This window comes from Chrysochloris asiatica, unplaced genomic scaffold, assembly GCF_000296735.1.
Source record: "Chrysochloris asiatica unplaced genomic scaffold, ChrAsi1.0 scaffold00016, whole genome shotgun sequence".
Lineage (NCBI taxonomy): Eukaryota > Metazoa > Chordata > Mammalia > Afrosoricida > Chrysochloridae > Chrysochloris > Chrysochloris asiatica.
The window spans coordinates 16181829-16196943 of NW_006408534.1; the positions used below are offsets into that span (position 1 = coordinate 16181829).

General features: G+C 45.5%; 1 protein-coding gene across 1 annotated transcript in view; it reads left to right on the forward strand.

Moving 5' to 3' along the window:
• ADCY3 (adenylate cyclase 3) overlaps nt 1-15115 on the forward strand; it is a 123100-nt gene that overhangs the window by 51397 nt on the left and 56588 nt on the right. The window contains exon 2 of the mRNA XM_006835234.1: nt 13309-13458. Within this exon, the coding sequence (XP_006835297.1) occupies nt 13309-13458 (150 nt within the window). The remainder of the gene's footprint in view (nt 1-13308; nt 13459-15115) is intronic.

A 15115-nucleotide genomic window follows, 5' to 3' on the forward strand; every position in this document is an offset into this window, starting at 1 on the left:
CCATCTTGTTTGTTCTCTAACAATGCACACTTCTGAAGATGTTTCTGTCCCCTCAGCCCTTCCCTGAAGAATTTTGCACTTTGATTTACACCACATCAATGCAGAAGTTTTGGCATTCTTGAGGGACTCGAATCTTGTTCCTCATAAGTGTTCTGTGCATTTGGGAGACAAAAAGACATCTGAAGGGACAAGATCAGTGCTGTAGTGTGGATGGGGTAAGGTTTTTCATTCTCAAAGGACAGCTCTTGCTACCCTCAGAGAATGAGCAGGTACATTGTAGTGATGGAGACAATTCTTTGGGACAACTTTTTTTTCCCACCAATGTTGTTTTTAGTTTCCTGAAAACTTCTTCTTAGTAAATCCCATCATCATTCTGAGTACTTTGGGAAAAATCTATTAAGATTACCCCCTTTGAAGTCTCTAGAAAACATTGTCATAACCTTTGAGCTGACCTTTCTGCTTTGAATATAACTGACCCAGCAGATCCCTTCAGAAGCCACTGTTTTGCTTGGATCTGTTTTTTGAAGGCATCCTAATGAGACTAAGAAAAGCGTACTGCTAGGGAACTTGTCTGTAGCCATCCACTGACTCAGAAACATTTTAAAACATGTTTTGTTTGGAATAAACCAGCACATGTATGAACTGGAACCCACATAGCAATACTTCTTTACTTACTTTGGTATATTCTTTCTTGGGCTGATAACATTTATTTTCAATTTCAATCAAAGACAGTTCCAGAAAGACAGAGATCTACGCCTTAAATGCTGCTGGTATTGCTTGTTGTTATTGCTGTTGTTAAGTGCCATTGAGTCGATACTGACTCATGGATATCCTGTATAAGGTTTCTGAGGCTGTAAATTTTAGTAGGTTAAAAGGAAGGAAACATGAGCAGGAAATGTGAGCTGTCATTCAGATTACCCACAGAGGTGGCAGTGTGGTGGTTGTGGTTGTTGGCTACTGTCGAATTGATCTTCTATTCATGGCAACCCTACATACAACTGGTTAGAATACTTGTGATCATAGGGTTTTCCATTGGCTGATTTTCAGAAGTAGCTTGCCAGACAGAAACTGCTAAATATCACAGCAACATGCAAGCCCCGTTGACAGATGGGAGGTCGCTTTGCATGAAGTGCATTGGCCAGGAATCGAACTGGATCATGGAAGATGAAATTTCTAGTACTGTGAACCACCACTGGCCTGTACTTTCAGAGGTAGCTAGGTCTTTATCTTTTGGCCTCTCCTTTATTTAATGTTGGCCATCAGTTAGAAGTACTAGGGTGAGTCAGAAATTATCCTCACTCTCTGGCTGTAGAATTTATTTTAATGAACTTCTAGAAAAGACAAATTTTCAACTTATTTTCCTTGGTTTTCAATACACTTTGTCTGTCAGTCAACAAGCTTTCATATTCCCTTATTAAAAAAATATTTTAGACTGAGCTGTGTACGATGAATGCATTGCTGTTTTCACTTCTTCATCACAAGTGAATCTTCATCCTCGAAGGGCTGCTTTAAGGGGACCAAACAGGTGACAGTCCAATGGAACAAGATCAGGACTATGGGGAGGATGTTCTAATACCTCAAAAAGAAGTTTTTACAGAGTGTCAACAGTGTGGGCAGAGGTGTATGGACATGCATTGTCATGCAAGGTCACAGTGACATTGGATAGCAGTCCTCCGCATTTAATTTGACATTTAGGCTTCAGCTCTTCAGTGAGTATGAGCACTGTTGATTGTTGAACCTTTTCCTGATAGTGTTCCAATACTGGCCCTTGAGATGGTCAACTTTTGAACTTTTTTTTTCTTCGGCGATTGAGGATGTTTCCATTCCAAACTCTGCCATTTACTTTCAGGCTCATAGTGATGAATCCATGTCTTGTCATCAGTAATGATTTTTTTTTTTTTTTTAAGAAACTTTTACTTTCTTTTGAGTATCGGTCCAAATTTTGTTTGCAGATGTCCAAATACTTCTATTTATGCTCTTTTATGAGTTGTTTCAGTATGTATAGCACAGAAACTTTTCAAAACCCAAGTCTTCATGAATTGTTTCATGGAGAGTCATGGTTGACTTGCAAATAATTTGCCACATAATCCGCTGTCACTCATCTATTCAACAGAATCACTTTACGTGTACACTCAATGCTGTCATCAGCCGTGGACGTGAACAGGAGTTTTAATAGAACCAGAGTTCAGATAATTTTTTACCCACCCTCGTGTGTGTGTTCCATGTTTTCAGAATATGTGAAAATCCACAATTGTGTTTTATTGACCTGCCCTAGTCTTCCTCAGAATTAATTTATTTCTCCTGTTTACCAATAGCTTCTTTATCCCCAGGAGACTTGAGGTCATTTTTTAATCTCCAAGACCCAGTACAATATCTGCCACCCACTGAGAACTCAATAAAGTTGAATTGACCACTTTTTAAAGAAGAATCTGAAATCAAACATGATGAAAAGATTTTAAAATAGAATCCTTTAGCCTGTGGAATTGGAATTATTTAGCTTGAAGAAAGAGACCAAGGTCACTTAAGTAATGGGTCTCTCTTGCATCAAGATAAGACACAATGCTTGGTTAGTTGTTTTCTATTTCTGTGCTGAAGCAACAACCAGAGATGGGGAGCTTTGTGGTCCTTCATTATCTGGGGTAAACACCCTTTTGTAGATCTGTTGAAAGTAATGAACTTGCTCCCCTGAATAGGGCGAAACATAATCTCCCCTCTGATTCTAGGAGTTCATTGTTGTTGTTGTTGTTAAGTGCCCTTGAGTTGGTTCTGACCCATCGTGACCCTGTATAGGGTTTCCGAGGAGAGGCTGGTGAGCTTGAACCACCGACCTTGCAGTTCAAACCCACCTTGCAGTCCAGTGTGTTAACCTACAGTGCTATACCAGGACTGCCCAAAACCAGCCCATGAACGTGAAGTGAATAATCCTTGATTTAGAATCAGATGCTGAAAATTAGGTTTCCGTTCCTGCTTGAAACTAGAGAGAAGACCATCTGATGTTAATCATCTTTACTCTGTGATTTGGATCTTCTTTTCATTGTGGGTGCGTATGTCACCAGGGTGGTTAATGCACAGGACTGCAAGATCAGTTTAAACTGCAAGATCGGCAGTTCAAGCTCACCATCTGTTCCTTGGAAACCCAACAATAGCACTTAACAACAACATGTTCAGTAACCATCAGTAGCATCCCAGACACTGCAGTGATAAAACCCAGTAAATCAGCTTGATCAAGTGTTTGTCTTCAGAGTTCATTATTCTTCAGTTTAAAAAGTTTAAGAATAAAGTGGGGGATCCTCAGGAATCAAAAGGCAAGAAGACATTGCTCTGTCTTCACAGTTTTCAACTATTGGCACTACTGACATTTTGTTGTGGGGATTGTCTTGTACTTTGTAGAATGTTTAGCAGTATCCCTGGCCAGCCTCTACCTACTAGATACCAATAGCACCTCCACTAAGTGTGACAAAAATGTTGCCAGATATTGCCAAATATCCTCGGAGGCAGGGGTTTGGGGAGGGCTGGGTCACCCTACTGAGAACTATTCCTGCAGCCTACTTGGAGATTTTGGCTGTCTTCTTAAGTGGAATGCTCCTTGAGCTTCTTTCTAATGCTGTGGCCATTCATGCTCTTGCATTTGCCATGTGCCAGGACCACTATAAATTTGAGTCAGAGACACACCCTGCCCTCAGTGGGGACATAAACACAAATGCATCAGTGGCAGTGCATGGAGAGAAGGATGCAATTCATGCTGTGGGGGTCTCATGACTTGTGTCCCAGTAACTTGGTTTTAATATATTCTCTATTCAGGGTGTTCTTCATTTGACTTTTCTCCTGGCTGGATTCTCTTTGTCATTCATACCTCAGTTTAAATGACATCACTTCACGGAACCCTGAACCCCCTGTGTCAGTCAGCTATTTTCAACTAATACTGCCTAACAGACAACCCAAACCTCAGTGGCTTACACCCATACACCTTTCTCTCATGTGCATCTATGAGTTGGCCTGGGTTTGGCTGATCTAGACTGGGCTGAACTCAGTTTGGCTCCAAGTTCTGCTTTCCAGAGCTTTCATTCTGGTCCAGGTGCAAATTGTTCTCAAGGTTACGGTAGAGCTGAAGAGAAGCCGAGACTTGGCAACATGCTATTTTAAAAATGTGCTCATGAGTGCAGCGAGCCTGGTAGGGAGTGCCGGCTCTAAGATGGAAGTGTGACCACAGAAGCCTGTCTCTGGGGGAGCTATCATATCAGCGCCTATATGAGTGGTGCCCCTGGCACTGCGCAGTGCACAGCCTGAGAAACTGTTCAGGCAACACAGGAGATCGCCAAGGAACTTATGTCAAGGAGGCTGAGTGCCTTTCCTAGAAGTTTTCTCCCATTTGGAGAAGAGTGGATGTTGAATGTCCTTTAGCAGAGGCATGGATTAGATCTATATAGAAAGGTTCTTGAGCTCCATTTCTTTTGAAGTACCTGATGGAAACTTGCCAAATACCCAGCTTGAGAGGGTAGGTGCACAGTTCTGCTAAGTTTGAACCTTAATTGTTGTTAAGTGCCATTGAGTCAGTTCCAACTCATAGCGACCCTGTATAGCTGCTTCCAAGGAGCAGCTGGTTTGAACCACTGAGCTTGTGGTTCAAACCAGCCTAAGGGTCCAATGCTTTATCCCACAGCGCTACACCAGGACTTCCTTGGACCTTCAGTTAGGATTGTGTTTTCAGAGGTCCCAGAACCTCTCTGGGCATAATAGTGTTACCTAGAGTTAACTCCAGACAGCTCATGAGTCACCCCAGTGTCTATAAACTTTTATGTTTCTTCCTCCCCGCTCCCTGCTCAGGGGCTCCAGGACCTACCTCCGGAGTCCCCAGACTTATTCTAGAAGTCTGTATGATTTCAAGTTGCACAGTTCAACTGCCCTTGAGCCTTCTAAACAATAATGTAGAGAATGAACACTGACTTGGAAGAAGGAGACCTGTGTTCCAACATCAGCGCTGCTGAGACACTCTGCGCTCGGAACCTCATTTCTCTGGGCCTCAAGTCTCTTTATCTGCCTACCTCTTGTTGTGAAGCTTGTTGTAACAAGCAAATAAGATAATGCATATGAATCCTCTAGTAAACTCTCATTAACGTATTATGCTAATATGTTATTAGGTATTAATTTGCCTTCTCCCTTCTGAAAGTATCTTTTCTTAATAACACTCTTCAGTTATTAAGACCATAGATATTGTACCACAACCCATGCTAGGCAGTGTCGTGTATTGTCATTGTACTGAATCAGCTGTTAGGGTCATTGTGAGGATGAGAAAACTGAACCTCAGAGAAATTAAGTAACTTGCTCCAGGTCACACAGCATTTGAGGAGGGTGCTGGATCGAGGTGGGATTTACCCAAAGCAAAGTTTTGACTTCAGAACTCCACCTCCTTCACCCTTGAATTCTGTCCATCACTAACCATTGGTGATCTTTGTGCTAGGTGCATTCTGGGAGGGGAAACAGCAGTGAAACCAACCCAAAGCCCCTGGCCCCAGAGAGCTTGCTTTTTATTTGGGAAAATGTACAAATGAGTACGGAAAAGATTAGAGGATGGTTGTTGTTGTTAAGAGCCATCAAGTTGGTTCCAACTCCTAGTGACCTTGTATAGGGTTTCTGAGGCTTTTTAAGTCTTTGTGGGACTAGAAAGTTTCTCCTCTTTCTCCTGAAGCGCAGCTGGTGGGCTGGAACCACTGACCTTGTGGTTTGCAGTCCAGTGCTTTTCCTATGGACCCACCATGCTCCCCTAGAAGTAGGTAAATGTAGATAATTCTGTGCTGGTCTTCAAACAGGACAATATGACAGAGCATCTGGGGGAAGGGGCATGTCCTCAGGAGCATAAGGCAGCCTCTCCAAGGGCCTGCACAGGTGACCCACCTGAGCTGTATGGAGGTGCCCAGGCTCTGATGGCCTCCTTGGGTAGGAGAAGGCTGACTACCTTCAGAGATGCCTTCTCTGCACCCTCCTTCCCCCTAGATCCTTGGAGAATTTTTTCCAAAACATCTAAGTAAGTTTTAATGAAGACAGGTTCCAATGCAGTCTTCCCTCCGGGCAGCAGAGCATCATAAGGTCTCTGAGGACTGTTAGCAGCCGACACTTACACCAAGAACAGCTTTCAATCCCAGTTCTGGAACGTTCTGGGTCATTCTAAAATCCTCAGGCCAAAAGCTATCCTAGGCAAGAGAGCCACCTACCAGCTTCTGGTGGGCTGATATCCATTTTAAAGCCCTGCTTAGAGCAGCCCATGGTTGATTAGAAAACATGCAGAATATAATGATTCACAAAATTCCAAGAGGGAAGGACTTCGTGAAGGAATTTTCTCACGGTTGTGTTTCTAACATGGGGTATTATAAACATTTTGGCAGATTGTCATGGGTTAGATGAAGCTTTAGTCTGAATGCTTACCCTCTTGGGAGATTAATTCATTTATAAATATTGTGGGTTTTTTGTTTTTGTTTTTAAATACTCATATACACAATAATTATTTTGAACTAAGTTATTTCTAGGAAATAACTTTAAGAAATAACTTTAGAATTAAGGAAGCTTTTAAATAAAGATCTCCAAGCAGAGAGCTCCTCTGCAGCTGTTCACCTCGGTAGCAGAGAGAGCTAGTCTACAGAGGGCACCCTAAACAGGGCTCTTATTCATGGGTGGAGGCGTCCACCCAGGAACCCTGTGAAGATGCAACGTCCCAAGAGTCAGCTCATTTAACACGCCCCCAGTGGTGCCGCTGCACTGGTCAGAAAGCACACTGGGAAGTGAGAGTCCGAGTTTTAGAAAGTGTCTCGCTGATCATAGTCCCGCCCAGGCCACTGAACCTGTATATGTGTGTGTGTGTGTGTGTGTGTGTGTGTGTGTGTGTGTGTGCATACATGCGCACAATATACGCAGAGCTGAAGCTGTCATAAAAACTTGTCATTAATAATCTCTAAGGGAGGTGAAGCTCCTTGGCATGTTGTTCACTGAACGTGGTATCAAAGCATTAACTTAGTGCTCCATAGACTCCCATTTTTCTCATTCTCTGAGGGGATGTGATCCCCACCCATTCAGAATGCTCCCTGTACTTTTGTCTCCTACTCCAGGTATTTCCCACTTTCCTCCATACCCAACCTAGCCTGTATAGTTAGTGCTCAGGGGAGTGGCTGAGCCCTCCTCTTCTTTACTCTTAGGGATGAGGTGGGACAGGGATGTGGTAGACCCGTAATTAGAAGTCTGAATTTCCCATCTGCTCATCAGAGATGTGAGGAGTCATCGGGTGGGTGAGGAGTATGTGAACCGGAGTTCACTACCTCAGCCCAACAGCTGTTGGTTTCCTAAGCACCTGGTCAGAGACTACGCTGGGAGGGACTCTGGGGGCAGAGGGTCAGAAAGACAGCAGTGTCATCTTCATGGGGCGCCCCTTCTGGGAAAGGAAGCAGGTCTGTCAACAAATTGTGACAAGACCAGTATGGACAGTGGAGAGCTGTACCTGGGGCCCTCATGAAGGTTTGAATGCATGAGGCCACAGCAGGCTTCAGGGTGGAAGTGACACCTGCAGGAGGGTGAGCTATGGGCAGGCCCACACTGCTGTGCTTGGTCTGCTCCCAGGAAGCCCTCACAGAGTGTAGGCCCCAATGGTGGGGAGCCCACGATGACAAGTGCTCTGTAGGAAGTGGAGAGGAATCCCTCCACCACCTTCTTACCCTGGGGTGGAAACTGTTTGGAGAAACTTGGTTGTCATAGTGACCTGAGGGAGCATTTCAAATTGTCACTAGGGTTCAACTGTTCCCTTGTGGCCTACTTTCCCCCCTGAGTTCTCAAAAGACAATCGCACTGTGGACTAGGCATTGGACTGCTGACCAACAGGTCAGCTGTTCAAACCTACCAACCTCTCCTGGGAAACCCTATACAAGGTCACTGTGAGTCAGAACCAACTTGATGGCACTTAACACCAATGAGTTGGAATTGACATGACAGTGGAGGGTTTTTGGCTAAATGACAGTGAGGAGCAATAACTTCTGATGCATTTTATAAGAAATGACAGCACCCCGTGCCCCCATCACTATGAGATCCCCCAAGGGGCACTTGCCTGGTTCCTAGCCTGCTTCCCGTCCATGGGGTCTTCGAGGGATGGGTTATCATCACAGCGATCCTCAGCACCAGTACTGTGGTACTGACAAAACTCCTCTCTTTAAACCTATCTTGAACACATCAGTTTGCTAAGTGGACATACATTTTTAAATGAGAAAGAGGAACTTTCCATGTTTTAAGAGTTTAGCAGTCCTGACCACTGGCGTGCATAAAATCTGTGGACAATCTTTTTGTTTCAGATTTTAAAAGTGTGCAGCCCCTTACTGTGGCTAGTATCATCACTTTAATTTTTAAATTAAAATGTCTAATACCCACCCCCTAAGGAGCTCTGGCACTGTAGGTTAATGCGCTGGACTGCAAAGTTGGTTTGAACTGCAAGGTTGGCAGTTCAAGCTCAGCAGCCACTCTTGTAGTGTAGTGGTTACAAGTTGGGCTGCTGACCTCAAACTCAGAAGTTCAAAACTACCAGTCATACCATGGGAGAAAGATGAGGCTTTCTGCTCCTGTAAAGATTTACAGCCTCATAAACCTCATACAGGGTCACTGTGAGTTGGAGCAGACTCCACGGCATTGAATCGACTGACTATCCTCCCTTGGACTGCTAACCACAATTTCAGCAGTTCAAACCCACCAGCTGCTCCTTGGAAATTCTATGTGGAGTTGCTATGAGTTGAAACCAATTTCTTGGCACTGAATAACAACAAAAGGTGGAGCTATACATATGTAAGTTGATTAACTGAGGAGTGCTTTTAGGGTTGGGTTTGGTCCATAGAATAATAGGATAAGAGTGCAAGAAGAGACCCAGCCCTCTAGTGGTGAGGTTTCGCAAACATCAATTCCTGCATTTGTAATTTGGGAATAATGTTACCTACCTCACAGCTGGGTTTACAGTTTAAAGGTGATGATGCTTTCAGCGTGCGAGCACATGCCTAAGCCATAATGGTTGTGATGCTGAGGTGAGATAAGGGCAGGGAAACTGAGGCCAGGGGTTCCCAGCCCTGGCTGCATATAGCATCCCTGTTGGGAGTGTTTACAAATTCCCTCCACCTGCATCTACCCATCCAGTTACATCAGCACTTCTGGAGGGAGCCAGGCCTGGGTATGTCAGCACTACTCCCAGGAGCTTGTGATGTGTGAGTTTTGAGAGCCCTTCCCACCACTGGGGCACCTTCCTGCTTAAAATTCCCTCAGCTTGACAGCATCACCCTATTGGGCTTGTACCCCAGACTTGGAGGCTGACACAAACCTCCCAGGGCACACTAGCCTTGGCTTGGACTCCTTCACTCCTCCACTTCTCTCCACTGGGGATGGAGAGGGCTGCTCAACTTCTCTTGAGGCTTTCTCTGTGAGCCATTGTTCCATGAGAGTGAGAGGCTGTCCTGGTGAAAGAGAAGCAACAGCGTCCCCTCTCCATTGAGGTAAATTCAGAGAATTGGGGGAGCACTACCCCAGTGGAGCTCTAGTAGCATAGTGGTTACGAATTGGGCTGCTAATCTCACAGTCAGATTTATAGCCTCAGAAACTCTGTACAGGGTCACTATGAGTCAGAACCGACTCCACAGCACATAACAGCAACAATAAAGAAACCCAAGGTCTGGGACTCCTGGGATAATTGCCTACACACAATTGTGCCCACAGGAGACAAGGGAGGAATTTCCTGGCATAGATGAGACCTCCACGGCTCACGTGACTCTAGAGTGCAGCCTCTACACCCTGGTAACCAGGCTTTTTGAGGCTGGATATCAGCTGACGGTGCAGGTCGGGTAGGGGATGCGGCTCTGACTCAAGGAACCCTTGGGTAGGTGAATGGGGGCAACATGACTCTGTCCCACCTAGGAACTAGCCCACCTCTCGCTTCTCCAGTCTGGCCATGTCCAGACTTTTCTGGAACAAGTTGTCTCTAAGGCCAGCCTCTGCCCTTAGAAGTGAGGCCCACTGAGGACCACACAGGGTGAGGGATACAGAAACCTGAGTGGTAAGCCAGTCCATGCCTCAGCCATCTGAGGGACTGAGCTCAGAGAAGCCAACTGACCTGGAGGTCACCAGCTAGTGAGGGCAGAGCCCATGTCCAGGCCTTAGATTTTATTACTGTGTCTACAGAGTGAAAAAGTGGACTTTATTTTAAAATCCAGTCCAGTGAAAGAAACTGTGTCCTGCCTCAGTCATCAGTCCTGTCACCGTCTTTGGGCTATCATCTTCGGTTGTGGTCAGCTTTGAAGTCTGTTCACTACACTGCTTTCTGACTATTCCTCGGGTCTGTGCTTAGGTAGATGTCCCAGTGGGTGAAAACCAAGTCTCTCTTGACACAAGATCAGCAGTTTACACTTTGCAGAAACATCTCCAGGAGGTGGCCAGGCAAGGCTTGGAGCTGGAGAGAGAAGAAAGATTCCAGAGCTCAGAACCCTTCCTTAGCACACTGTGAAGCCAGGGCTAATTTAGAAATACCCTTGTCCTTTTGGACTCCTGGTGTGGCGCCATAGGATCAGCACTAGACTGCAGACCACAGGGGCAGCAGTTCAAAACCATCAGTTGCTCCTCAGAAACCCTATACAGAGTCGTTATGAGTTGGAACCGACTCCACAGTACTTAATAACAACTCTTAGTCTGTAGTCTGGTGTTCAGTCACACCCATATGTGCAGCAGTAGAGCCCAGAAGCTTGGTTTCCAGTTGGCCTCTGCCTCTATATATAGGTTTTCATCCGTCCTCCAGAGCCCTATAGGCCCAGAGACTCTCAGCCCAGGTAGCTGCTCTACCTGGATGCTGTGTGGCTTTGGCAGAATGCTGTGGTGTGGCACCCCTCGCCAGGTCCCCTTGTGGACATATGGGATACCAACCTAACCTTGTCAACTAACCCTGTGAGCCTTGCAGTCTAATGCCTTTTCATAGTCAGTAAAACACAGTACACATCTTACTGGTATTCTCTGCTTTCAGCCATGATACATCTTATATCAGGAATTACATCTCTCATTCCATATCCTCTTCTGAATCCAGCTTGAATTTTTGGCAGCTCCCAGTCGATGTACTGCTGCCACTGTTTTAAGTTATCTTAAGTAAAATTTTACTTGTATGTGATATTTAGTCAAACAACAATGACCCACTGCTGTCCAGTCAATTCCAGCTCTTAACGACCCTGTCAGACAGAGTAGGACTTAGGGTTTCAAAGTCTTTATGGAGCACATAGCCTCATCTAACTCCTTCAGAGCAGCTGGTGGACTTGAATCGCTGACCTGATTAACAGTCCAATGATTATCCTCCAGCATCGCCAAGGGCTCCTTAACAGCGTCTTAAAAATCTAAAATTGACTTCCATGCCCTAGAATGTCCAGAGTCAAACATTCCTAATACTCTCTTGGGGCAACCTTTACTGCCCTTAGGGCCAGAATCTCAGAAATTCTTCTTTCTTTCTCCCTGCCACTCCTGTCCATACCCAACAGGGGGATTTTTGTCCTCAGGGAGTCGGGGGAGGGAGGCCAACAGGGTCTCAGCTGGAAGTGGGAAGGAACCAGACTAAGGAGTAGGCTTTGTGGGAGAAGGCTAGCCTCAAGTAGTTTTGAAGAAGTGGGAGGAATTAGTCCTGGTCTAGCCCAAATGGAGACTCGTCGGAGACTGGAACCACCAAAGCCAAGACCTCAGGCTTGGTTTGGGTGCTCAGGATACCCCAAGCAGCCCTTTGTGCCAAATGTAATGAGCTTGCAGCAGGGGGCAAACTTGCGGTCCCACAGCCCCACCTCCCCTTCTTGCAACTTCAGGTGGTTGTCAGGAACCCTGAGTTCTGACACTGACTGAATCTCCCAGCTGGCAGGTGAATTTGGTTGAGAGAATGCTTGTGAATTCCAGGAACCTCTAAACCCGTGGTACATATAAAAGGCAGCGTTGTGACATCTAAGTCAGCCAGGCCCTCCTCCTCAGATCGCCTGTGGCATTCCACATGTTCTGCAGCTTTCAGAATTACACATTTCGGGCTGCTAGGATCTGGGTTTTGCATGCTGTCTTAGTTACCTACTAGCTTTGAAAAATAGAAACTTATTTTCTCATGGTTTTGGATACTAGAGGTCCAAGTCCGGGTCCTCTCCATGCTGATTCCTACTGTGGCTTCTCTCCTAGTGTCTGGTGTCGGCACTTTAGTGTTCTTTGTCTTCCTCTTGTGTGGGTTTCTTCGTCTACTGTACTCTTTTTATTGTTGTCATCAAGTGCCGTCAAATCAGTTCCGACTCATAGCGACCTTGCATAGGGATTCCGAGAAATAGCTGGTGAGTTTGAACTGCCAAAGTTGTGATTAGCAGTCCAGTGTTTAGCCTACAGTGCCACACCAGAACTCTATTATTTTTATTAGACACCTCTTTTCTACCAGGCCTCATTGGCAGATAAAGTTATCTGATTAAGTTTGTTGTTAAGTACCGTCAAGTCTGTTCCAGCTCATAGAGACCCTGTATGAGGCTTCCAAGGAGTGACTGGTAGGTTTGAACCACCGACATGTGGTTAGCAGTCCAATGTTTTTAGGTCTAACCTTAACTCTGGTCATCATTAACAAAAGAAAAATTATTTCCAACCTGTCATATTTACAGAGATGAGGATTAGGACTTTTAACACAAATATTTGTGGGGGGAGACCACTCAATCCACTACATATGCCCCCCTCACACCTCGTCTGCAACTAATAAACATAGTTTCTAAGAGCACATTGTTGTTGTTAAGTGCCATCAAGTCAGTTTCGACTTGTAGCAACCCTGTATTAGGTTACTGAGGCTCCGCAGCTGGTGAGTTTGAACTGCCAACCTTGTAGTTCACAGTCCAGTGCTGATCATTCAACACCACACCATGGTGCTCAGTCAATGTTAGTTGAACATGTAAACAAATGAATAGGTAACTGAGAGACTGCAGGTCTCCCAGGTGGGGGATTGGCTAGTTTGGTTAAGGTGAGGAGCAGCCAAGGTGAACAGCAACCCCTTAGCCAGCCTTGCAGGCCTTCACCCTGAGGCTCAGAACCTCTGTGACTTCAGGTGAACCTGGAACCATGCCTTGGGTAGGCCTCAGCCACTCATGGTGAGTGGGAGAGGGTCTGCCCCAGGGACCTCCCCTATTCAATCAAGGTACCAGGCTTTGCTAGGGTCCTCCCTGGGCCCCAGTAATCTTGGGGATTGATTTTGGTCACTGCCCACTCCTCCAGTCCCTGTCTTGTCAGCCTGCCTTCACCATTGTCCTTTTCTCTTCTCTTGGGGTCCAGATCCTGGCCAACATCTTCCTCTACCTGTGCTCCATCATTGTGGGCGTCATGTCCTACTACATGGCAGACCGCAAGCACCGCAAGGCCTTCCTGGAGGCCCGCCAGTCACTGGAGGTGAAGATGAACCTGGAGGAGCAGAGTCAGCAGCAGGTAAGGCTGTTTCTGGGCAGTGTAGGCCTGGACCAGTTCTGACCAGTTCTGACCAGGGAGGAAGGGCCTGTCAGTAGGGAGAGGTGCCCAGTGCAGCAGTCCCAGGGATACAAAAGCTGACCTCCTGAACACATTGTGGGAGGAAACCTTCTGGACTTCAGCAAGCTTCTACGACTTGTCAGCCTCTCTTGTTCAAAATTCACTCCCAAACCATCTTCCCTGTGCTTGACCGAAACCTTCCCTCTGTCTTTGTTATGTTTTCATTTAAAACTTAGCTCTTCAAAGAATCACATTGCCTGACAAGGCAGCAGTCATTTTCTGTGTTCCTTCCGCAGGTGAAAACTTTCTATTCATTTATTTAAATTATTTTTCTCACAGACTTCACTTTGTGTTAGTCCTTTTCTGGCAACTTCTGCTACTCTTTTCATTGCAGTCTCAGATTCTCACTGTGTGCTTACTGTGAAGTCAGAGCCCTCTTGGTGCAGGAGGTCAGGCTTCTGCAAGACAGGTGGGGTCTTGGCCCATCCCATGGCTTCAGGGGTCCTGAGAGAAGTCCCAGGAACCTCACACCCCCACCCAGGATCACTACATTTCCTTCCCATACAGGGGAATCTCCCCACTTACTTCCTGTTCTTAGTCATTTATGAAGAAGTAAATCCAGCCCAATCTCTTGGGCCCCACTGCTTACATTCTTCTATCTAGAGACGTGCCTCCCTGTCCCTGTACTTTGTTTACTGGCTTTAATCCAGCCTAATCCACAACCCAGTTCTCGTGTGACTAAACTAAAAAACAGCAACCAAGAAATCATTGCCAATGAGATGATTCTGACTCACAGAGACACTATAGGACATAGAACCACCCCATTGACTGTCCAAGGCTATAATCTTTTTGGAATCTGTCATGTCCCTTTTCTATGGAACTGCTGGTGGGTTTGAACCACTGAACTTTAAATGCCAAAACTTAAGCACTTTGCCACCAGGGCTCTTCTCATGTGACTCAGTCTTAAATAATATTTGATCTGGATTTAGCTCAAAGGAACTCTGGTAGCGTAGTGATTACAAATTGGGCTGCTAGTCTCAGGGTTAGCAGTTCGAAACTACCAGCTGTTCCACTGGAGAAAGATGAGGCTTTCTGCTCCCGTAAAGATTTACAGCCTCGGAAAACCCTGTACAGGGTCGCTATGAGTCGGAACCAAATCCATGGCACATAACAACCACCATGTTTTGATGGCCTCCAGAATTTACATACACTAATTTCTTATTATCCATAGATTTCCTTCCCCTTTAAAAACAAACTCCAGTAGATTGAAAATATATATTTCTTCCCCTTATCTGGGAACCATGTAACTATATCATTTTGTGTTCAGGGGGTTAAACTTGTTCCAGACTCACTAAATTGCTGTTTTCATAGGCCCTCTCAGTCAGGTAAATGGAGCTATAATTTGGGGGCCATTCTGGAAACTTGGCCTGGGAGGGGAACCCACTGGCAGACTTCACATTCTCTAAACAGTGCATTGAAGGCTGATGGATTTCAGTTTCCTCTGTCCTGGAATTGTTTTAATCTATTTGTCAGTGAGATCTAGAAACTTCTTCATACTCATCTCTTACACAAGGAAGATTTTTAGAGGGGAGTTTTCCTGACTTCCATTCTGATTACA